General features: G+C 45.1%; 1 protein-coding gene across 1 annotated transcript; it reads left to right on the forward strand.

Annotated features, from left to right (window-relative positions):
* The first annotated feature begins 497 nt into the window (after nucleotides 1-497).
* Nucleotides 498-25315, forward strand: LOC126238426 (brachyurin-like). Its single transcript, XM_049947789.1, has 7 exons — nucleotides 498-584; nucleotides 1424-1517; nucleotides 9664-9823; nucleotides 11903-12081; nucleotides 18595-18693; nucleotides 18777-18934; nucleotides 24998-25315. Exons 1-7 carry the CDS (start codon nucleotides 516-518, stop codon nucleotides 25169-25171), a joined length of 933 nt encoding a protein of 310 aa, XP_049803746.1. The 5' UTR covers nucleotides 498-515; the 3' UTR covers nucleotides 25172-25315.
* Nucleotides 25316-26134: the final 819 nt, after the last annotated feature.

The following is a 26134-nucleotide window of genomic DNA, read 5'->3' on the forward strand; positions in this document are numbered from 1 at the left end:
GCACCTAATATGAATAACGTATGTTTTCGGGGGTGAACAGACACTTTTGATCACATAGTGCATAGCGCCGGAACAGATCGGAAGTGAAGCGGGAATACTCCATGATGACCCACAGTAAATTCCTCATTTCTTAAACCGAAATTGGCTGAGGAAAAATTTGTTGCAACGCCCATACCAAAATGGAAAAGTCTCTTATAGAGACGAGAATCCTCAGAAAAGGTCGAGATGACGGTTTCGTGGTCTCAAGTGTACGTGCTCACAGCTGAAGAGGTGACCACTCTCCACGCAACGGCCGGACAATGAGTGGGAAGGCGGAGGAGACGTAGCGCAGCCGTGGGTATCTGGGTGACGTGCTCTGCGATAGGTCGATCCGCTGCCCCCGTCGTAAATCACGGGAAATCACGCGCTGCGAACATGGGGACAGCCGCGGTTACATCAGCCGTGTGTGGCCCTATAAAACAGGAAGGCTGCTCTCACTGGATACCAGCAACACTGCCTTCACTGCAGCCGTCACAATGGACAGCTTCTACACTTTGTCGCGGACTGCACTGCAGCTCGCCCTGACGCTTGTCGCGTCTGCACAGGTAAACACCAGCTCCACGCCGTCAGCACAGCCATTGTCCCTGTCGGACGTAGTTTACTGAGTTACATACCGCCTCCACCTTACTCTCTTTTGTGCTCAACTTCTTTGGTGTGTGTAGCTCCTGCACATTTCTTGTATACAGCCCTGATTCAGGAACGCATTGGCGCACGTTGTATTAACTCTTCCTTTATTACACAAAAACGCTTTACCTCGCCATTTTTTCTATAGCCTTGTCTATTCTCACTTTTATTTGTTCACATAATTCGTAACATTTTCTTCTAGTATCATATCCAGATGTATTTCATTTCATTTTCTATACTGATTTTTTTCATTTCCATATGTTTTCATTTTCTATGTTTTTCCATGTTTTACTTCAATGCAAAGTTTCTTCCCGTTCCCACTTCTCCAGCCACACAATTAGAGCGCTCGTACTTTCGCCTAGTCTTATCCAACTTAGAACACCGAACACAATTTGCTTGTCAAAGGTCCCTTTAGCGAGAAATCTGTGCGACGTTATTTCTTTCATAAAAACAGTTCTGACTTTGCCTCTGTGGTGTCTGCTGATACTTCCTGCCTCTAAAAATGTTCACTGTCGATCCAGTTATTTGGTATAAACTGGCATTTATTTATATGTCAGACAGTTCTCTTGAAATGTAATATGTACAGTGACACCAGATTACTTCGAAAAAGCTTGTTCCTTTTTCTTGTAATATTACTATCATACAAAAGAATTAATACGAAATATTATTCTATTAAGTGACATGGCACGTCAATGTACTCCAGGTAAGCTAATTCTGCAGTGTGCAGCGACTGTTCAAGTGTCGTTCACTTTCATTGCAGATGGGTCGTGGAGTGGACATAGAGAGAGCGCGGCCTGTCTCCGTTCTGTACCCAGACATTGCGCCCATCATTAACCTGCCGGGTATCAGCAGAGGTGAGTAGACACTGTCTCCGCTGTATGTGAAAGAGTGGTCACTTTCTATTATCGTTTGATCAGCGTCTGCTACACACTGTGAATTAGGACAACGTATATACTCATATGTATTGTAGACGTCAGTAACAAATAATGACTCATGAAGATATTCATAATATCTGAGTCATAACCTCACAAAGTGTTATACGTTCATAGTTACCTAAGAGTTATTAAACAGTTCTAGTAAAAAAGCAGGTACGCTAACATCCTCAAACCGACAACTCGATCCAGTACGTTCCTACAACGGACAAATAGTAGGCTGGAAAAAGATAACGTAACGATGTATACAGAATGTAAAGGGACATTTATAGATCCACTAATGGTCAAAATATACACACTACTGGCCATTAAAATTGCTACACCACAAAGATGACGTGCTACAGACACGAAATTTAACCGAAAGGAAGAAGATGCTGTGATATGCAAATTATTAACTTTTCAGAGCATTCACACAAGGTTGGCGCCGCTGGCGACACCTACAACGTGCTGACACGAGGAAAGTTTCCAACCGATTTCTCATACACAAACAGCAGTTGACCGACGTTGCCTGGTGAAACGTTATTGTGGTGCCTCGTGTAAGGAGGAGAAATGCGTACCATCACGTTTCCGACTTTGATAAAGGTCGGATTGTAGCCCATCGTGGTTGCGGTTTATCGTATCGCGACAGTCGTTGGATCACGACCAACGACTGTTAGCAGAATATGGAATCGGTGGGTTCAGGAGGGTAATACGGAACGCCGTGCTGGATCCCAACGGCCTCGTATCACTAGCAGTCGAGATGACAGGCATCTTATCCGCATGGCTGTAACGGATCGTGCAACCACGTCTCGATCCCTGAGTCAACAGATGGGGACGTTTGCAACACAACAACCATCTGCATAAACAGTTCGACGACGTTTGCAGCAGCATGGACTATCAGCTCGGAGAGCATGGCCGCGGTTACCCTTGACGCTGCATTACAGACGGGAGCGCCTGCGATGGTGTACTCAACGACGAACCTGGGTGCACGAATGGCAAAACATCATTTTTTCGGATGAACAGCATCATGATGGTCGCATCCGTGTTTGGTGACATCGCGGTGAACGCACATTGGAAGAGTGTATTCGTCATCACCATGCTGGCGTATCACCCGGCGTGATGGTATGGGGTGCCATTGGTTATACGTCTCGGTCACCTCTTGTTCGCATTGACGACATTTTCAGATCTGTTACGACCCGTGGTTCTACCCTTCACTCGATTCCTGAGAAACCCTACATTTAAGCAGGATATTGCACGACCGTATGTTGCAGGTTCTGTACGGGCCTTTCTGAATACAGAAAATATTCGACTGCTGCCCTAGCCAGCACATTCTCCAGATCTCTCACTAACTGAAAACGTCTGGTCAATGGTGGCCGAGCAACTGCCTCGTCACAATACGCCAGTCACTACTCTTGATCAACTGTGGTTTCGTATTGAAGCTGCATGGGCAGCTGTACCTGTACACGCCATCCACGCTCTGTTTGACTCAATGCCCAGGCGTATCAAGGCCGTTACTACGGCCAGAGGTGGTTGTTCTGGGTACTGATTCCTCACGATCTATGCACCCAAATTGCGCGAAAATGCAATCACACGTCAGTTCTAGTATAATATATTTGTCCAATGAATATCCGTTTATCATCTGCATTTCTTCTTGGTGTAGCAATTTTAATGGCCAGTAGTGTATGTACTGGGTCTACCTCCTAAAAGCCGTGCATATGTATGCAATTTCGTTTTAGCAATGTGTAGCTGGAGGCACCCGACAAAAATGCTGCTCATTATGTCTTTCATGCCATGCCCAAAGTCGATGGATAGCTTCGATTTGTTTTCTGTTAGAAACAAAATTATTTCTAAAGCGGAATGTTAAACTCCCATTCGATACAGTGCTCCCTTATTAGTGTAGTGTGATATTTGTTTTATAGATACGTATCAACAGAGGCAGTTGAACAGAAAGAATAGCCCGTACTCCACTAACGCATGAGTAGCCCCAGTACTCCAGCAGCGAGAGAGCAGCGCTGCTGCATTGCTATAGCAGTCAGCACGGGTCGGAGAGTGCAGTATAATTATGTAAGGGCGGTCAGATGAAACGGGGTGGGTGGGAAAAATCTCCATAACTACTAACACATTTATCCCACTAGGAAACAAGATGGCCAATGGCTTCGTGAGAAATCTTTGCCACTGCCTTCAGAACCTTGACTGTACCAAGGTGTGCACCTCTTCATCCGAAGCGATTCTACGTCCACGAATATCTTTGTTCAGGACTCGAAAAATACGGACGTTGCATGGGTAGATATCTGTGCTGTATGGCAGATGTGTTAGGGTCCCCAGCAAATCTTCAGCAGTGTAGTCGACAGAACCTTGGCTACAAGTGGGCAGGCATTTTGTTGGCATGATGTTTCGACTATGCTGCAGAAGTTTCGCTAGGAACTCTTAGACATCTACCATGCTGTACTGATCTCTCCCCATGTGATTTCCGTGTTGTTGCAGCCATGAAGAAAGGCATTTGCTTCGGACAAAGAGATGTTCGCCATGGCACAACCATCGTTCCTTAGGCAATCGGGAATATTCTTTTTTTTTTCTTTTTTTCATGTAGGCATTGACCGTCTTGTCTCACAGCGGTATAAATATATTGGCAATTATGGCGATTGATTTTGAAATAATAAACAGTTTATTTACTTTTTTTTCCATCTATCTGCGGCTTCTCCCGCTGGAGTTTCGAGGCCCGGTCGCAGCACCAAATGCCGGCACGGTAGCTCAGCGTGTTCGGTCAGAGGGCTGCGTGTTCTCTGTAATAAAAAAACTGAGCCAACGAATCTTCGATCAACTTGGACGGATGTCTTGTAACGTCTGCCCAGACCAAACGCAACGAACTATAAAAAGAAAAAAAAAAGTGGTCAGCGTGACGGATTGCCGTCCTACGGGCCGGGTTCGATTCCCGGCTGGGTCTTGTATTTTCTCCGCTCAGGGACTGGGTGTTGTGCTGTCTTCATCATCATTTCATCCACATCCGCCGCGCGTGTCGCCCAGTGTGGCGTCGAATGTAACAAGACCTGCAGCAAGGCGGCCGGACCTGCCCCGCAAGGGGCCTCCCGGCCAATGACGCCAAACACTCTTTTCCATTTAACTCAGCAGTTTGGTCCCGTAGGAATGTAGACACATTTGAACATTTTTTCCATCTCTCTCGTTATCCTTTCGTTTGCCCTCATATGTATGACGCAGCGTATAACATCGGAAAGTCCATGGGGCTGTTCGCTGATGATGTTGTCGTATACAGACAAACCACAACGCTAGAAATATGTAGTGAAATGTAGGGAAAACGGTAGAGGATCGACGCGTGATGAAGGTATCGACACTTGTTTCTCTGCATGAACAAACTTAATCCACTGTATTACTTTTGAATGCATTACGGGAACAGCAGTGATCAATGTCTTATAAATAATTACTATTACAAACAGTCTTGATCACGCTTTATTTAACAAGGTGACCGGTTTCGACCACTACTGTGGTCATCTTCAGACCATTGAGTAGGAACCTCTTTCTGTTGGAGAATCACTACTATAGTTCCTACTCAATGGTCTGAAGATGACCACAGTAGTGGTCGAAACCGGTCACCTTGTTAAATAAATCGTGATCAAGACTGTTTGTAATAGTAATTAATACACTGTGCGTAAAGAGACACAAAGCCCCATCATTGTATGAACGTACGATTGACAAACTGGTGAGATTTAAAATGAATCTACCGTGGAACTATCAACAGGAAAGGGTCATTGCAGACTGAAATTCAGTGGAAGAATTCTCAGGAATTTAGACCACCCAAGAAGGCGCTAGCGTACAAGCCACGTAGAACTGATAGAGGAAACAGAACCAGAGGAGAGTAGCTCGTTTCGTCAAGTGATCTTTTTGTAAATGTGAAAGCTTCACGAAGATGCTCGTCTCACTTCAGAAGCAGACGGTAAAAGAGAGACTTTGCGCATTCTGTTGTGGTACGTGGTGGCGAGTTCCTTCCTAGCAGAATGAACCAGTTATTTCTCTCCCCCATACACATCTCGCGAAAAAGCCGTGAAGGTATAATTAGATAGACCCGACATCAGACGGTTTACCAACAGTCGTTCATACTGCATACAATTCCTGACTGGAACAGGGAATGAAGGTGGGGGCGTGTGACAGTGGTACACCGGCTGCACGCCGCCACATACCGTAAGTTGATTTGCAGAGTATAAACAAAGATATAGATGTGGGTTGCAACGTAGATGAATGTTCAGTACCTCATCAAGCTTAAAGGGACTGCAGATTAGAGTTTAACGTCACAATGGAGGTGAGGTCGTGAGACGCGGAACCCAAGTTCCGATTATGGAGGAATGTGACCGAAACTGTCCTGAGATCTCACTTAGCTGGAGAAAATACCGAAATTTTAAATCTTCTTGGCCATCATGGAATTTCAGCGATGCTGCATACGACAGCTGGTCTTTTCAATGTCTGCAAACCTTTATGTTTAGTTAACTGCGAACGCGACAGGGGATTAACAAAGGAGACTAGCCACGTACGAACGTATGACGTCAGCTGACGATGACTGGTACACTGAGGGCCCGAAGCAACAAGGGCGATAAATGAAACAAATTATGCCCAGACTTCACAGCTGCTATGGAGTTATGACAGTAGAGAACGAAGCACGAAGTATAGTGATCTCAAGGCGGTGTTCAACTGTCGTCTCCACATTCGGTTCGCAGTTTGCTTTATGCAATTATTCACGGCGTGTATTGTCGTAAGAATCCTTACAGAATGGGGTGGATGAAAGACACTCGAAAGTCTTTATCATTCCACACGGATTTATGTTACCTTACGGACATCATTATGATATCTTGATATCACAACGATGCGGGAAAAAATGTTCTGTTTGCAGTGTCCGTCGGTAAAGAGCAAGTTTTATTAACTTACAAACAGAAAATCTGAAGAATGTAGAGCCAATAAGAGATCTGGGTAGCATCCAAACCAAAAAAATGCTATTTCAGTCATTAGTTAGCCGTGCAGTCGCCATCAAATATGCTACAAGAGTTGTAAATTGCAAAATGATGGCAGTTTCCAGCAGTAAGGCTAGTCCACAGTTCAAAATTGTAGTTCACATCAGACATGCCTTTTTATTTGCTGCTGATGATAAAGTTCTCTTGTGTAACGAAATATGAAGGATACTTTCATAAAACTTATTTTCCAAAAACAGAAATGCATTCCACTGTTGTTTACGGTATTACGTGCGTAACGTTAACTTGCCTCTAATGCTTACGAAGATACTCATTATAAGGTGGACGGAATATGATGGTCATCGACCCATCGATCACGAGGTCACAACTGATGGAGCGGATGCTCGGGTAGAGAACGATTGGGGGGGGGGGGGGGGGGGGGAATGGGCTGTGAGGTGTACAATGAAATAATTGGTACAGTTCACGTATGTGACACAGAGAAATCCCGGACCAGCTAATTTAGAATTGCGAGATTAGAGACTCAGTGCCCCAGAATGAAAATATCTAGAATCTCGTCATCCTGTTAATAACTCTATTGTGTATTAGCTCACGAACTTAGTATCGAGGCACGACCATCACCATGGTGTAACAATAAACGTGACTCATCGATTCCTTTGATCTACGACCCAGTCTTCAGGATCCCGTGTGCAATGCAATCGTAACAGACGATGTCGTTCGGTAGACTTGGAAACACGTAAGTGTTGTCTGCTGCGGAGTCCCACGAAGTACCCATGTGTGCTGAACGATGTACTCCCAAACATCTTGCCTGCCCCACCATTGTACCTTCGCATGAGATTTGCGACAGATTTCCGCTATCCTACGTTACAGAGTGGACGAATCTCTGATCTCCTCGTTCTGCAATGAGTTGTGGGAGTCCAACCCCTTGTGGCTTCATAATCCATCAACCACGTTCCATTGATGGTTGTGACACTAGCAGGCGAACAACCGGACAGCTTCGCCTCTCCCCAGAGAGTCACTCTAAATTACAGTACTCCTTACGACAAAGTCGCTCATGTTAGTCGATTTCAACTTATCGTCGCAAGAGTGGTTCCCCATTCTTCTCTGCTCCACTTAAAACATTAACCGACAAGAAAGTGAAGGTCTCAAAAAGGGAGGAGACGAAACGAAACATCACGAGTTGAGAGAGCATGTGATGTTATTTCATTTATTATGAAGTGAGTCAAATTAGAAAGAACGACGCAGTATTAGCTCACTTATCAGTATAACGTGGTGACCCTTCTGGAAAGGATCCACACACTGATTCTGTTGGAAAGGGTCTTAGAGAGCCGTTGTAGCCTTTCCTGAGGCAACATGGCACACAACTGTTGTAACAGGTCATTGATATCCTTGACAGTGGCAGTGGAACGGAATTGACGTCTGAACTGGTCCCATACACAGTCCACCGGGGACGGATTTGGAGATCTTACTGGCCACAGGAGTGCTTCAGTATCACACAGATGGTTCATATAGAGACGTGTCACGTGTAGACGAGCGTTGGCCTGTTGAAAAATAGCACCATGATACGATCGCAAGATAGGTAACGCATGAGGACACAAGATGTCCATGGTGTACCACTGTGTCGTCAGAGGTCACTCAGTCATTAACAACCAAGACCTGAAATCATACCCTATCCCACCCTATGCCGTGAAGACAAGAGTAACACCGTCATGCATCCCAAAAATATTGGAAGAAGGGGAGTTCTCTCCACGTCGTCACCACATTCGACCAGTGATGGTCATCTGCGGTAGTGGAAAACCAGGACTCATCGGAGAATACGATGCGACGCCGTAAATTAGCAGTCCATGCTTTCTGGTCTCGGAACCACGCCAAAAGCTGCTGTCTCTATTGGGTAGCTAACAGGATCCAACGCCTGGGATGGTAACTCTATAGTCCAGTTCAAATGGTTCAAATGGCTCTAAGCACTATGGGACTTAACTTCTGAGGTCATCAGTCGCCTAGAATTATAACTTCTTAAACCTAAGTAACCTAAGGACATCACACACATCCATGCCCGAGGCAGGATTCGAACCTGCGACCATAGCGGTCGCGCGGCTCCAGACTGTAGCGCCTAGAACCGCTCGACCACTCCGACAGGCATAGTCCAGTCGCAGCTAGTCTCTGACTAATGGTACGAGATGTCAGATGCTATTTCAGGGAGTTCATTATTTGTTCTTCGTTGTCAGGTCCACATGTGAAGGGATTACGATGTGCCTCGTGAATAATACGTCGACATTCCCTTCTGGATGCCGGACGAGATCGACCCGAACCTTGATGGGGAGTATGCCTGCCCTCACGTTGCCATGAACATCAGGCCACTGAGTCAGCCAAATACCCCACAAATCTAAATGTTGCACAGCTCTACCAGTCGGCCAAATGGAGACCACAAATGAGAGCCCTTTTAGCCGGCCGCGGTGGTCTCGCGGTTCTAGGCGCTCAGTCCGGAGCCGCGCGACCGCTACGGTCGCAGGTTCGAATCCTGCCTCGGGCATGGATGTGTGTGATATCCTTAGGTTAGTTAGGTTTACGTAGTTCTAAGTTCTAGGGCACTGATGACCAAAGATGTTAAGTCCCATAGTGCTCAGAGCCATTTGAACCAGAGCCCTTTTAAAGTCTGTCAGGTGCTTATAATGCTGTCTCAGACGATTACGTTGATTTCCGTGGGCTTTACAGTGACCAGTCAATATCTGGCGCTGTTCACGTCCTTATACATCCTAGCAGACTTGGTAACATCAGTAAACATGAACAGCACTAATGCACTGTAGCGGTCCTTCTGTCACAGAGAATGGCATACCCACCGGTAGTGTATGTATGTGTCTACGAAGGTACAATCGACATCCGATCACGTCTTCTTACTGCTCCACTTTCTCTGTCAGGCAGTGTATTTTCCTTACTGCTTCATGTGCCTGCAACGACACCTGGTAATATTTTATCTCATGGTGATTAACAATGAGAATGTTTTGCTTCATTAGTTAAGATTCTTAGTAATTTCTTATGGCAAAATGATGATTACCTAGTTCAAAGTACGCAAGTAAATTCGAATTCCTTACCGACATACGTGGAACATCTTCTGTTGCCAGACACGGGGAGTCCCCGAGTAGTGGGCGGCTCCGAGGCCGCTGAAGGGTCGGTACCGTACCAGGCGGCCATCTACCTCACCATCGACGGTCTGGATTATTTCTGCGGCGGTTCGCTCATCGCGCCCAGCTTCGTCCTTACAGCTGCGCACTGCACCGTCAAGTGAGTACCTTTAACAACTCCCTCACTGCTCTAACTGCTCCTCAACTACCAGCTACACTTCTTCTCGTCCACTTAGTCTGCCGTCCTCATTATATTGTACTTTTCTGGCATTATACCTGCTCCTAACAAGCGTCAAAATACATTTCTCTTCATTACATCACGTACTTTCTCCTATTACAAAATTGCAGTTGCCAACTTCTGATCTACAACGTTCCCATTACGACGTTTTACTAAGAGCCAGATGTGTTATACACACAAACTACCTCATTCTTTATCACTAATTTCTGAAACCTTTTGCCTTTGACAACAAAGTATTTTCCTCTTCCAAAACGAATTTTTCCCTCTGCAGCTGTATTTGCTCTGATATGAAACTTCCTGACAAATTAAAACTGTGTGCCGAACCGAGTATCGAACTCGGGATCTTTGCTTTTCGCGAGGAAGGGTGCTAACAACTGAGATGCCAGAGCACAACTCAGGACGCGTCCTCACAGCTTTACTTCCACCAGCAAATCTGTGAGGAGAAGTCGCGAGTAATGCGAGATAACTCAGTTTGCAAAGCAATTTCCCACGAAAAGCATACGTTTCGAGTTCGAGTCTCGACCCGTCACACAGTTATAATCTGCCAGGAAGATTTTTTTCTCCCGTATACTACTGGAATTGCAAGAAACCGCCGATCGCGTCCATCAGATCCATTGCGGAAGCTATTGAAGAAGGAGGAGTTCGTGACCAAAGGTTTTAATTTCCCAGTTGTTTGAAGAACTATGTCCATCAAACTACTTTTTTTTTGAGTAATCAATCTTTCAATCTTTGATGCAGCCCACCCTCTCCTGTGCCAAACTCTTCATCTTATACTAGCAATTGCAACCTACGTTCTCAATTATTTCCTGGATGTATTCCAATCTCTGTCTCAACTGTTTTTACCCTCTACAGCTCCCTCTTGTATCTACTATTAGAGTTATTCCCTGCTGTCTTAATAGATTCTCTACCATCATATCTCTTGTTAGTGTTTTCAACATATTCCTTTCCTCGCCGATTCTCCGGACAACTTCCTCATTCGTTCCATATTATCACTCCATCTACTTCTCAACATTCTTCTGTAGCACCATATTTTAAATGCTACTATTCTCTTTTTCTCCATTTTTCCCAGAGACCGTGTTTCACTGCTGTACAATTCAGGCTCCAGACGTACTTTCTCAGAAATTTCTTCCTGAAATTTAGGCGTTTGATATTAGCAGATTTCTATTGGCCAGGAACACCATCTTTGCCAGTGCTAGTCGGCTTTTTATGCCCTCTTTGCTCCGTCCATCATGGGTTATTTTGCTGCCTAGGTTTTAGACTTAATTTCATATACTTCGTGCTCTTAAAATTATGATAAATTTCTCGCTGTTCTTATTTCTGCTGCTTCTCTTTACTTTCGTCTTTTCCATTTACTCTCAATCCACATTCTGTCCTCATTATAATGTTCATTTCATTCAAGAGGTCGTGTAATTCTTCTTCACTTTCACTGAAAATAGTAACAATCAGCGAATCTTACCATTGATTGAATCTTAATTCCGGTCTTGAACCTTTCCGTTATTCCGTCATTGCTTCTTCGATATACAGATTGAGCACTAGGGGAGAAAGACACATTATCTTACACCCCCATTTTTAATCGTAGCACTTAGTTCTTGGTTCTCCAGTCTTATTGTTGCCTCTTTCTTATTGTACACATTGCATATTACTCGTCTTGTCCTATACCGTAAAACATTGTACGCATAACTGACCTGATGCATTTCCGCCAGTATATAGACTACATATATGGTTTTGGTCTAATTCTTTATCTTCCATTTTCGAGTGTTTACAACACAATAATTATTGTTTAAAATTACAAAAAACCAGTTATCTCCATCAGAATATTATACGGGATGCAAATTGTACAAGGCATCAAGACAGGCAATGACGAGACTCCTTGCTGGAAGAGTGAAGTGTGCGTTCCTAATTTAACGTCCTCACTGACAGAGTATACGGGCCAAAAGAGCCTCGGCATTCTCTCACGACATGACGCACACACTGATGAGTAAACGGCAAATATCTTTTCAGCGTTACTGAGTACACGGTCATCCTGGGTGGATATCGCGTCTTCGAAGCGTCCGATACCGTGAACCACATCACGAGGACGATGGACTCCAGCGCCGCAATTGTCCACCCCCAGTACGTCGCCAGGAAGAAAATGAACGACATCGCCCTCCTCAAGCTCTCGGAACCAGTCCCTCTCTCAGGTAAGATGGTACCACCAGCGGCGCGTTTCCAAAATCAACGAAAGTCTAAGCGACTTGCAGAAGAGAGAACTATTTTTTTCCTGCGCAATCTCAGCACCTGTCTCTAATTCGGCCTGCGCTAGAAGCATACTTAAACTCCGCAAGGAGCTTCTGAGATGTTTGCAGTTGACATTTTAAGTTCTCATTTCCAGTGCCGCTATCTGCTACAAAATTTTCATAGGATGCAGTGCCTCAGTCGGTAAAAACATAACGTTTATATGGGCAATTCATTGTCCGTCGCCCGCATCTCGTGGTCGTGCGGTAGCGTTCTCGCTTCCCACGCCCGGGTTCCCGGGTTCGATTCCCGGCGGGGTCAGGGATTTTCTCTGCCTCGTGATGGCTGGGTGTTGTCTGCTGTCCTTAGGTTAGTTAGGTTTAAGTAGTTCTAAGTTCTAGGGGACTGATGACCATAGATGTTAAGTCCCATAGTGCTCAGAGCCATTTGAACCATTTTTGAACCATTGTCCGTCTGTCTGTTATTTGTCTATCGGTCTGTTAAAGACACTTTTTCTCACGAACGGCTGGACGTATCAAGCAGAAATTTATATTACTTACTAAGCTCTATATTCCCTTCACTGCATAATAAATGTAAGCTTGTAAGTCATGCAGCCCAAAGATACTGCCATTTATGTCACATATTTTGATACTTACAAATTCCTTCATCAAAAGCTATTGGATACTTCCCGCTGGTCTAGAATAATGAAATTTTTGCAAAGAGAAAGGTTTCACAGCACAAGTAAAGGAGAAAAATCTGAAATTGTTAGTTTTTAATTATATCACACAAAAAATATTTCTTTTCCCCTGTCCGACTGTCTGTTCGTCGCTCCGTGTGTTAAAATCCCTTTTTTCTCAGAAACGGATAGACGAGTCATGCTGAAGTTTATGCCTTTCACTGAAGTCTATAGTTCCTTGCTGGCGTATATCCCTTAAGGTTCTAAGTCAATGAAATCAAAACATACGGCCCGTTATGTTACATATATTGATACTTGCAAACACACTCATTAAAACATGTGGACGTAGAATCACGAAATTATGCAAGAAGCAAAATTATACGGTATAAGTAAATGAGAAGAATCAAAAAATTGTTAACTTATACTTATGCCACAAGAAAAAAATATTTATCTTCTCATTTGTTATCCGACTTCAGACTTGAAATTAAAACCTTCTCGAAAGTCCTGGAATCCCCGGGACTGTTATATTCTGAGTATTAATGTCGGTAACAGACAAATCTCATCGAGATTCTCGATTCCCGAAATGGATGAACTGACAGAACACTGAAACATTTAACTGGCTCTGTTACGAGGGCCTGATGCGATTCTGTGATGTATTGGGCATATTTCACCTGCTACTGTGAATATGAACCAATATGTTTATTTCCACACTCCCGGTGACCAAGTATGGTCCTTTCTGACACATCTTCCATCTTCTGAGGAGTGTGCTTTGGACACCCTCGTTTTCCAAGACGGCAACAGACACTTTCACAAAGCTTCGTGGATATACACTCATGACGAAGTAATTATAGGGATGTCGTGCCAAATTCTGTTTTCTGTCCAACTGGTGTGTTGGTTCGTCAAAGTCTCCCTCTGACTGGAGGAACCTGTTCATGAAGCTCCAAATGTTCGGAATTGGGCGACCTTGTTGGCCAAGGCAAGGCTTAGCAAGCACGAAGACAAACAATAGAAATTCTCGCCGTTTACGAGTGGACATTATTTCGTCAAAATGATAGCCCCTGAGGTCTTGCCATGTAGGGCAACAAAACGGGGTGTAGAATATCGAGAACGAACCGCTGAGAACCACAAGGATCTAGTTATTAAATGAAATGGCACCCCAGACAATCACTCGTGGCTGTCATGCCTTACGGCGGTCGAAAATCAGATTGGTATCCCACCATTGCCAGTGCACGTCTCCGTTCATCATAGAACCTTCGAAACTGCACTGATCACTGAAGACATTTCTACTCCAGTCAATCAGTTACCAGGCAGAATCTTCCCGACACGATGCAAACGGGCTTCTTGGTGCTCAGATGTCAGTGGTAGTCGCAGCTAGGGGCCCCGTGAGTTCAGCTTCGTTTCTGTCAGCCGCCTGTTAATGGTCCTTGTAGTCACTGTAGCACCAATTGCACGTCGCATCGATGGTAATGATGATTCCGGGGGTTTGAGTACCTCTCTGACGATTTCTCGGTCTTCACGTCCTGTCTTCTCTCTAGGTCCACAGCTTGCTTCTTGACGCTATGATCCGGCGTGGTTCACCCATTCCTGCCAACATCGTCGACTAGTTGCACCGTTCCTGTTAAAATGTCGAGCGATTTGCAGCTTAATCCAACCGGATTCTTTGAGCCCAGCTACACGTCCTCTCTCAGATACCGGCATCTGTGTATATTGTTCACGCACCTGTCTGCAAGGCACAGTTACTGTCCAACTGAGTTCACGGAATGAAGTTTGCAAAGACTTTATGCCCTGGTATCGAACTGGCAACTGTTTACTATTCTTGCCAGGTGCGCGGTGAATTTGCGCTGCAGCCTCACACATTTATCCGCCGGCCGCCAAAGTTTAGAGTTTTGCATTTTCCGTCGATACAAGCATAAATATCAAATTTTGACCAATTTACATAACTCCTTCGTGGAGCGTCGTGTTTATGTCTTAGAGTGTATTCCTACTTTGACGAATAGTCATGCACCAGGCCGGTAAACGATCTGTTTTGATCCCAAAGGAAATATCTGAGCTTAATTGGAAGAGCGGATGAAACGTCAAAATCAACAACCCCAAATTTTGGTAGCCTACAGAATCCAAGCGTCAATGAGTGTCTTCAGATAGATGTGGCATACGTTTCACAGCCACTCTTCCTCACCGAACAATGACTGCTGTCAAGGCTAGAAGCGATGTTACGCTGCATCAGCGAGATCTGTCCTAAGGGTGATTAATTTTTCCTCCAGTGGGTATATTATCGCCATAGGGACACGGAAGCGTGATCGCAGGCTGTAGATGGTTTTGAAGCCGATCTCCGTTGCTGGTGAATGTGAATGTGTCTGCCCTCCCCACACAGATACCTACAGGGTGTTTCAAAAATGACCGGTATATTTGAAACGGCAATAAAAACTAAACGAGCAGCGATAGAAATACACCGTTTGTTGCAATATGCTTGGGACAACAGTACATTTTCAGGCAGACAAACTTTCGAAATTACAGCAGTTACAATTTTCAACAACAGATGGCGCTGCGGTCTGGGAAACTCTATAGTACGATATTTTCCACATATCCACCATGCGTAGCAATAATATGGCGTAGTCTCTGAATGAAATTACCCGAAACCTTTGACAACGTGTCTGGCGGAATGGCTTCACATGCACATGAGATGTACTGCTTCAGCTGTTCAATTGTTTCTGGATTCTGGCGGTACACCTGGTCTTTCAAGTGTCCCCACAGAAAGAAGTCACAGGGGTTCATGTCTGGCGAATAGGGAGGCCAATCCACGCCGCCTCCTGTATGTTTCGGATAGCCCAAAGCAATCACACGATCATCGAAATATTCATTCAGGAAATTAAAGACGTCGGCCGTGCGATGTGGCCGGGCACCACTTGCATAAACCACGAGGTGTCACAGTGTCGTCTAAGGCAGTTTGTACCGCCACAAATTCACGAAGAATGTCCAGATAGCGTGATGCAGTAATCGTTTCGGATCTGAAAAATGGGCCAATGATTCCTTTGGAAGACATGGCGGCCCAGACCAGTACTTTTTGAGGATGCAGGGACGATGGGACTGCAACATGGGGCTTTTCGGTTCCCCATATGCGCCAGTTCTGTTTATTGACGAAGCCGTCCAGGTAAAAATAAGCTTCGTCAGTAAACCAAATGCTGCCCACATGCATATCGCCGTCATCAATCCTGTGCACTATATCGTTAGCGAATGTCTCTCTTGCAGCAATGGTAGCGGCGCTGAGGGGTTGCCGCGTTTGAATTTTGTATGGATAGAGGTGTAAACTCTGGCGCATGAGACGATACGTGGACGTTAGCGTCATTTGGACCGCAGCTGCAACACGGCGAACGGAAACCCGAGGCCGCTGTTGGATCACCTGCTGCACTAGCTGCGCGTTGCCCTCTGTGGTTGCCGTACGCGGTCGCCCTACCTTTCCAGCACGTTCATCCGTCACGTTCCCAGTCCGTTGAAATTTTTCAAACAGATCCTTTATTGTATCGCTTTTCGGTCCTTTGGTTACATTAAACCTCCGTTGAAAACTTCGTCTTGTTGCAACAACACTGTGTTCTAGGCGGTGGAATTCCAACACCAGAAAAATCCTCTGTTCTAAGGAATAAACCATGTTGTCTACAGCACACTTGCACGTTGTGAACAGCACACGCTTACAGCAGAAAGACAACGTACAGAATGGCGCACCCACAGACTGCGTTGTCTTCTATATCTTTCACATCACTTGCAGCGCCATCTGTTGTTGACAATTGTAACTACTGTAATTTCGAAAGTTTGTCCGCCTGAAAATGTACTGTTGTCCCAAGCATATTGCAACAAACGGTGTATTTCTATCGCTGCTCGTTTAGTTTTTATTGCCGTTTCAAATATATCGATCATTTTTGAAACACCCTGTACTTTGTCTTCTGACGAACGGCGCCGCAGTTTCGCAGCTTCAGCACCAAGTCCTCCTCTAACATGTTTCGATCGCTCATGCATAAATATTACATTTCTATTATGTTTCTGTATGATACGAGGGCCGTCCAAAAAGTAAGTTCCGTTTCTATTTCTATCCGGGGTAGCGCTACGATCGCAGTCCCGACCTTTGCGGCAGTTACTCTGACTCAAGGAGAAGACATGTACACCATTTTCAGATCGCTGCTGCCGACGTGTGCTTCGTGGTGCTTCTTTAGAATGTCAGCCGTAATTGAAAATGCCTCCGCGTGTGAAATCAGATCTGTGATTCGTTTTCTAAATGCAAGGAAAGTTAAACCAAAGGCAATTCATCGGCAAATCTGCGAGGTATACGGACAAAATGCTATGACTGATTCAATGGTTAGAAGATGGGTCAGACTGTTAAATGGAGGACGTAATCAAGTGCACGATGAAGAACGAAGTGGACGCCCGTCTGTGCCTACTGATGAACTGGTTCACACAATTGAAGAGAAGATTAAGCACAACCCGGTACTAGCGACTTTCATCTCTTCGTACACTTCAACGGTGATGACGAGCTGAAATGAAATGAAATGAAATGTCGTGTGGCTAGGGCCTCCCGTTGGGTAGACCGTTCGCCTGGTGCAGGTCTTTTGAGTTGACGCCACTTCGGCGACCTGAGCTGAAAAAATACACAGGCGGCAACCTTCTATGAAGAAGGCATACGAAATCTTGTGCCTACAAAATTTCGGAAGCTACGAGGTGTGGCTAGAAAAAAACCGGACTAGTACTGGTGAAACAATAAAACGAATGCAATAAGGCTGAAAGTCGCGTGGCCTGTCACGTGACTCTCGCTCCGCCTACTCCTCGAGTTTCATCTGCCTCCTGCACTCAGTCTGCCCGTGGCGTCTGTTTTAAGTAGTTGACGTTTTGTCTGTGCGTCGGAAAATGTTGAGTGTACAGAAAGAACAGCGTGTTAACATCAAATTTTGTTTCAAACTAGGAAAATCTGCAAGTGAAACGGTTGTAATGTTACAACAAGTGTACGGCGATGATTGTTTATCGCGAACACAAGTGTTTGAGTGGTTTAAACGATTTAAAGATGGCCGCGAAGACACCAGTGATGACACTCGCACTGGCAGACCATTTTCAGCAAAAACTGATGCAAACATTGAAAAAATCGGTAAACTTGTTCGACACTTTCCTTGTCAACTCCTGTTAACTCAGACACTGCTCTGATTGTTAAACGGCGATCTTGTCGAACAAGTTTACCGATTTTTTCAATGTTTGCATCAGTTTTTGCTGACAATGGTCTGCCAGTGCGAATGTCATCACTGGTGTCTTCGCGGCCATCTTTAAATCGTTTAAACCACTCAAACACTTGTGTTCGCGATAAACAATCATTGCCGTACACTTGTTGTAACATTACAACCGTTTCACTTGCAGATTTTCCTAGTTTGAAACAAAATTTGATGTTAACACGCTGTTCTTTCTGTACACTCAACATTTTCCGACGCACAGACAAAACGTCAACTACTTAAAACAGACGCCACGGGCAGACTGAGTGCAGGAGGCAGATGAAACTCGAGAAGTAGGCGGAGCGAGAGTCACGTGACAGGCCACGCGACTTTCAGCCTTATTGCATTCGTTTTATTGTTTCACCAGTACTAGTCCGGTTTTTTTCTCGCCACACCTCGTATATAGAAAAGTAGTTTAACAGTTGTAGAATTTTGTGCAATAAATATTTTTTTCTGTATCTGTACATGGTTTTGTTTTATATAACCAAACGGAACTTGCTTTGTGGACGACCTTTGTGGAACATCTTGTGTCAAGTGTACTCACCAACATTCTCTCATTGCAGAAAAAATCAAGACAGTCCGTTTGCCAAGTATCAGTCAGAGTACCCTAACTTTCGAAGAAGAGACTGCTACTGTCAGCGGATGGGGCAAATACAATGACTGTAAGTATACAGAGTAAGCTAATCTTGCCAACAGCTACACCACAATATTGGTTTTCGTTATACCTCGCCTCTCGTCTTTGCAGCCGTCGACTATATGAGCCCCGTGCTGAAGACGGCACAAACGAAAGTGACGTCACTTCCGGTGTGCCAGGTGTATTACCTGACACTGCTGTACGGCGTGCAGACCAACCAGATCTGTACCATCAGCCCCAGTGAGTCGGAGTACGCCAGTCCTTGCGACGTGAGTAGCTATGTACAGTAACCTCTAATGTGTCACGTGATTCGAAGTTTGTATACGATCCAAAAAATGGTTCAAATGCCTCTAAGCACTATGGGACTTAACATCTGAGGTCATCAGTTCCCTAAACTTAGAACTACTTAAACCTAACTCAGAACGTCACACACATCCATGCCAGCGGCAGGATTCGAACCTGCGACCGTAGCAACAGCGCGGTTAGGCTCGGAAGCGCCAAGAACCGCTCTGCCACAGCGGCCGGAGTATACGATCCAGTCACACTGATGTGAATAACGCCTATGTCGATCGTCAATGTGCAATACGCACTCCCAGACAGAAGGTGGCAGCACTGGCAGTGGAGTGTATATAAAGCGTGTCGAGGGAGGGGGCGGGGGACGCGAAAAACAGAGCAGTAGTTATCGTAATGCGGAAACGTAGCGATTTATCTAACATGCAAAGGGGCGTGAACATTGACTTTCGGGCCAAGGGTGGAAGCTCAAATGGCTCTGAACACTATGGGACTCAACTGCTGAGGTCATTAGTTCCCTAGAACTGAGAACTAGTTAAACCTAACTAACCTAAGGACATCACAAACATCCATGCCCGAGGCAGGATTCGAACCTGCGACCGTAGCGGTCTTGCGGTTCCAGACTGCAGCGCCTTTAACCGCACGGCCACTTCGGCCGGCCAAGGGTGGAAGCATTTCCGAATCGGCTAAAGGTGTAAATTGTTCGTGTAGCGCACTGGTTAAAGTACACAGTGCGCTGCAAAATGACGCTCTCCAAAACCAGCACCGAGACAACTGCTGTGCAACATGCACCGTAGTTGACTCGCCTGAACAACGACTGCGGAGATATGCATGAGCAAGTAGACATGCAACTGTTGACCAACTTATCACCCACATGAACCTACAGTGCCTCATCAACTACTGTTTCGCAGCAGGGGCCTGATCCATCCATTCAGGCTGGAATTTCTGCGGCAGTATTCGAACTGGACGTCCAGTGAGTGGCGACAGACGGGCTCGACAGATGAATCACGTTTTATGTTCCATCGGACAGATGGCCGTTGGCGTGTGTGGTCCTGCAACAATCGCCGGAAGGGTCTAGGCCGGAGAAGGAAGGTTTATGATCTGGGAAATATTTTCGTAGCATTCCCTCGGTGATCTCGTCATTCTGTAAGACGCAATGAATCAACACAATTAGCATCTATTCTTTGAGCCTATGTCCATCTCTCCATGCAGTTTGTATTTCCTCCGCACGATTGCTTTTAGCAGCAAAACTATGGCATGTATCGCACAACTCGCAGTGTTCTACTCTGCTGTTATTCAACACGGTGCAAATAGTGAAAACTGGAGACAACTCGAGTTACCCGTAAGTGCTCGCGTATGATATGTTTAGCATTGCGTTGTCTGATCGTCAGTCCTTCCCAAACGCAATGAAGGTGGATAGAACCGGATAGGTGACGCGATTTTCATACTCTGTTTCCTCCGTACTACTCTGGAAGATACTATGTGGTAACGCATGTGTTATCCGAAAGCATTCTGCATTCGAGACGAGACGGAAACTTTATCTGTTGGCTTTATCATAGCTCCCCTCTCGACGTGCTGCAGCTGTTTTTCTCCTGTCCAGGATCTCTGTCACCTCGTACACTACCCCTTTTTCCTGTCTGCCATCTCGTATGCTAACAGTACACTTTGAAAGCCTATCACTATTTTTTGCCTTCGCCTGTGGTTTAATAAAACACAAAGACCCAGGTTTTCAAATATTGGGGGCTTAAGCTAAGCCGAAACAAAACTGAAATATAATCCGTGTAACATATCTCTTGTTACTGGCTATTGGCCGTCTCTGTCTTTCAATTATAGTTTATACGTGTGACTTGTACGCTACAAATGTGTATGCACTCTGTACCCTAAAACATGTAATAAACAGAAAATATTTGAGTTAGTGTGACAGCAAAATACCGAAATCTCTACTGCTGCAACCAAGTGCCTCGACGTTTCACCGCAACTTGAACTTAATTAGCTATCTGAATATTTAATTTAAAAGTAAGCAAGTACCATAATTACTAAAGGTAGTTTTTTTTTCCTTCTCCGCCTGAAATACAGTGAAAGCAAAACGTAGTTCATTAGAGAACTTAATTCTTAAGTAAACACTTGTAAAGATTTGCATAAAAATCAGAGGAACAAGAATCTGAGATTATATAAAAACCGAAAAAATATACTTTTATAAAAACGAATACAAAATCTCACGTTTAATACAAAAGTACCCTTCAACGGACCACGTCTCTTTAAGCAGTCATACATGCGCAAAAAATGGGGATAATCCACTTATATTCGTATGAACTTCCATGATATTACTTGTCTGCCTCGATAGCTCCGCGGTGAATGTGGTGGATTGCTAACTGAAGGGTTCCGGGTTTGATTCCCACCTAGGTCACAGATTTTTTTCGCTCGGGGACTGGGTGTTGTGTTGTCCCGACGTTCGTACTGTTATAACTGACATTCCACCGTTTACATGGCTGTATACACAGAAAGCCAATAAAAATGACATTACTCGTATTTAAGGAGTGAAAAGTAATGAAATAGTCAACTTGCAAGTCAGAAAAATTATGAAATTTGTGGTAAGGTCGTATGGGTTCAAACTGCTGAGGTCATCGGTCCCTAGACTTACACACTACGCAATCTAACTTAAACTAACTTACGCTAAGAACAATAAACATCCCCATGCCCGAGGCAGGACTCGAACCACCGACGGGGGGAGCCGCGCGAACCGTGACAAGGCGCCTTAGAAGGCGCGGCCTCGCGTGGCAACTTGCAAGTCAGGATGATTGAACAGAAATCGGTTATTGACGCCCAAGTGTTCCAACAAAGCAGAGAACTAAATCAAAAAATTAATAATGCTCACTTTAAACATGATTTCACAGTATCTCACGTAAGTAGATCTGATTTTGCACAAAGAAAACTACGCAAATGCGAAGCAAGCAAGCAACTATTTCACCTTGATCTAGAGCAATATTGCTAAAATGTGCCCATTTCTGTACCACAAGACAAAGCGTCTATTCTAAACACATCAGGACATCCTCTCGGCATCAGGTACAATGCTTTGTTTGCTGGCCATGCGGCACTCTCTAACCGATTCTTCTTCATAAGCCTATTGGCTGCCTCACTTCATTCAGGAAACTTACTTAAGAGATTCCTTCCAGTTCCGATCCAAGGATAAGCTACTCTAGCAGACAGCCAGATGACCCAAGTGCCTGCTGACCCACACAAGAATACACGGGATGCTACATCTACAGTCTAACACACCAACATTCTACAGATGCGACATTTATCCGATAGGAAGAAGATGCTGTGATATGCAAATGATTAGCTTTTCGGAGCATTCACACAAGGTTGGCACCGGTGGCGACACCTACAACTTGCTGACATGAGGAAAGTTTCCAACCGATTTCTCATACACAAAAGCAGTTGACCTGCGTTACCTGGTGAAACGTTGTTGTGATGCCTCGTGTAAGGAGGAGAAATGCGTACCATCACGTTTCCGACTTTGATAAAGGTCGGATTGTAGCCTATCGCGATTGCGGTTTATCGTATCGGGACATTACTGCTCGCGTTGGTCGAGATCCAATGACTGTTAGCAGAATATGGAATCGGTGGGTTCAGGAGGGTAATACGGAACGCCGTGCTGGATCCCAACGGCCTCGTATCACTAGCAGTCGAAATGACAGGCATCTTATCCGAATGGCTGTAACGTGCACCCACATCTGAGTCAAGAGATAGGAACGTTTGCAAGACAACAACCATCTACACGAACAGCATGGACTATCAGCCCGGAGGCCATGGGTGCGGTTACTATTGACGCTGCATCACAGACAGGAGCGCCTGCGATCTACATCTACATCTACATCCATACTCCGCAAGCCACGTGACGGTGTGTGGCGGAGAGGTCGCATTGTAGCCTATCGCGATTCTACTCAACGACGAACCTGGGTGCACGTGTAGTGGACTGACAAGGCAGCCAGCCCACAGTGACGGGTAACCGAAAGGCACGCATACACACACGCCGACTGGCGTTAAGTCTGAAACAGGATACGTGATGAAAGCTATAAAGAACAGAACGGAGCTTCTCGTATACTTTAATTCATTGTGGTACAATTCTCTTGATAATACAAGTGAGACTCTCTCCAGATATGGTTAATGCGCCTTGCTAGGTCGTAGCCATGGACTTAGCTGAAGGATATTCTAACTGTCTCTCGGCAATTGAGAGAAAGGCTTCGTACGTGTAGTCGCTAGCAATGTCGTCCATACAAACGGGGCGAGTGCTAGTCAGTCTCTCGAGATCTGCCGTGTGGTGGCGCTCGGTCTGCGATCCTGACAGTGGCGACACGCGGGTCCGACATGTACTAATGGACCGCGGCCGATTTAAGCTACCACCTAGCAAGTGTGGTGTCTGGCGGTGACACCACAGCACTAATGGCAAAACGTCATTTTTTCGGATGAATTAAGGTTCTGTTTACAGCATCATGATGGTCGCATCCGTGTTTGGCGACATCGCGGTGAACGCACATTGGAAGCGTGTATTCGTCATCGACATACAGGCGTATCACCCGGCGTGATGGTATAGGGTGCCATTGGTTACACGTCTCGGTCACCTCTTGTTCGTATTGACGGCACTTTGAACAGTAGATGTTACATTTCAGATGTGATACGACCCGTGGCTCTACCCTTCATTCGATCCCTGCGAAACCCTACATTTCAGCAGGATAATGCACGACCGCATGTTGCAGGTCCTGTACGGGCCTTTCTGGATACAGAAATTGTTCGACTGCTGCCCTGGCCAACACATTCCCCAGATCTCTCACCGGTTGAAAACGCCTGGTCAATGGTGGCCGAGCATCTGGCTCGTCACAATACGGCAATATTTACTTTACATTTCAGCAGGATAATGCACGACCGCATGTTGCAGCTCCTGTACGGGCCTTTCTGGATACAGAAATTGTTCGACTGCTGCCCTGGCCAACACATTCCCCAGATCTCTCACCAGTTGAAAACGTCTGGTCAATGGTGGCCGAGCATCTGGCTCGTCACAATACGTCAATATTTACTCTTGATGAGCTGTGGTATCGTGTTGAAGCTGCATGGGTAGCTGTACCTGTACACGCCATCCAAGCTCTCTTTGACTCAATGCCCAGGCGTATCAAGGCCGTTACTACGGCCAGAGATGGTTGTTCTGGGTACTGGTTTCTCAGGATCTATGCACCCAAAATGCGTGAAAATGTAATCACATGTCAGTTCTAGTATAATATATCTGTCCAACGAATACCCGTTTATCATCTGCATTTCTTCTTGGTGTAGCAATTTTAAGAGCCAGTAGTGTGAATCTGATCTTCCACAAAATAAACTACGCGATGGAAAGCAAGGAATCAACTATTTCACCATGATCTAGAACGATATTGTTTCAAATGTGCCCATTTCTGTACCACAACGCAAAGCGCCTACTCTAAACAGATCAGGACATCCTCACGGCATCAAGCAGAATGCTTTGTTTGTTGGTCATGCGACACTAATCAATTGTTCTCCATAAGCCTACTGGCTGGCTCACTTCATTCAGGAGACTTGCTTAAGATATTTCTTCCAGTTCCGATCCAAGGATGAGCTACTCTAGCAGACAGCCAGATGACTACAGACAAATGCCTGCTGACGCAGACAAGAATACACGAGCTGCTAGATCTACTATCTAATACACCAACATTCTACTATGTTTCTCCATTCATTTCTGGCCTGATACACGAACAGTTACCCAAATTTCAAATAAAAAGGAGCTTTCTGTTGCAGGTATTTACTTTAAACTTGACGCTTTCCGAGCTAGAACGGACTTCTCGTATTTATGGGCACGAAGAACCTACCTAGATAGTCACACTCGCTATATCATGGAGAAAACCAATGTGTGGATAGCCTTGCTATGAGCCGGCATATCGCAAAATAGTGAAAAACTGCGCTATGCAGCGTGTTAACTGTGAATGCTGCTGCTCCACTTCTCAACCAGGTTGTGTTTGTGTTGTGTTGTGCAGGGAGACAGCGGCGGACCCCTGGTGGTGGTGGAGGCAGACGGGCTGCCCACGCTGGTGGGTACTGTGTCCTTCGGCATCAGCTCGTGCGAGAGTCACTTCCCCAGCGTCTACGCCAGGGTCACCTCCCACCTCCAGTGGATAGCCGACAACACCGGCATCAATCTGAGGCAGTGACACTCCTCTGTTTTCTGCTGGAAAACCTGAAATATAGTTACATGTTAATTTATGCGTTATAGTATTTATATATATTGTTTGCAGTATTTAATGTACAGTATTTATATGTAAATATATAAATAGAAATAAATAAACAATTTTATAACCACTCTGGCAGTATGGATATCATCCTCATGATACCTAATTATTTAATTGTGCCTCTTTGTAAGGCAGCACTTTGACATAATTATACCATCGTAATGACAGCATCGATCTGTACCCATCTAAATCTGGGATAAGTGAACTTAACACCAACTCAGGTACAACTCTCGCTCAACAAAGTATTTGGAGGAGAGGAATACTGTGCACAGCACATCTTTGAGCACAAAATTCACTTGATTCAGTTACGTCTGCACACACATACAGTTCAGTTGTCAGTGTACCTTATGGGCAAGAAGATTTGGTAAGGAAAATATATCGGGTGGTTATAATTAAAGTGCAGCTATTCCAGAGGTCCAGTGTGGGCTATAATTATCGTATGACAACGAAACTTAGTAGATATTGTAACACGTCAGTGCAGATCCGATGCATGCTGGGAAATTGATTAGGCGCAAATTTGGCACTATGAACAGAAGAAATACGTATAGAAATATTTCCATACGTAATAGATTAGGAGCGGAATGTGGTGTTGCCAGTTTCATCAGACATATTCATTAGAAAACTTGAAAATTGTTCCATTGAAACAAGTCAGAAACCATCCACAGAGGAAGTGGGAAGTGTTACCGCAGCGTTTGAAAAAGAAAACAGCGAGGGACGACTTTGTGACGCCATGCGACAAACAGAGCTACAGACAGGACGATGTGACCCTCACCATGCCAACACATGGGCAGCACAAGGACTAATTTTCCAGACCCACCCTAATATGGTAATGAAAGCTTTCTGTATACATGACCAGCCGCGCCTAGGGCATCACATTCTGGAAGC

This window comes from Schistocerca nitens, chromosome 1, assembly GCF_023898315.1.
Source record: "Schistocerca nitens isolate TAMUIC-IGC-003100 chromosome 1, iqSchNite1.1, whole genome shotgun sequence".
Lineage (NCBI taxonomy): Eukaryota > Metazoa > Arthropoda > Insecta > Orthoptera > Acrididae > Schistocerca > Schistocerca nitens.

Bases quoted from the DNA above. Each gene is read 5' to 3' on its own strand.
- LOC126238426 (XM_049947789.1), top strand. From the start codon at position 516: ATGGACAGCTTCTACACTTTGTCGCGGACTGCACTGCAGCTCGCCCTG. The intron at 12,082-18,594 runs GTAAGATGGTAC...CTCTCATTGCAG, and splicing joins GGAACCAGTCCCTCTCTCAG to AAAAAATCAAGACAGTCCGT. The intron at 18,694-18,776 runs GTAAGTATACAG...TCGTCTTTGCAG, and splicing joins ATGGGGCAAATACAATGACT to CCGTCGACTATATGAGCCCC.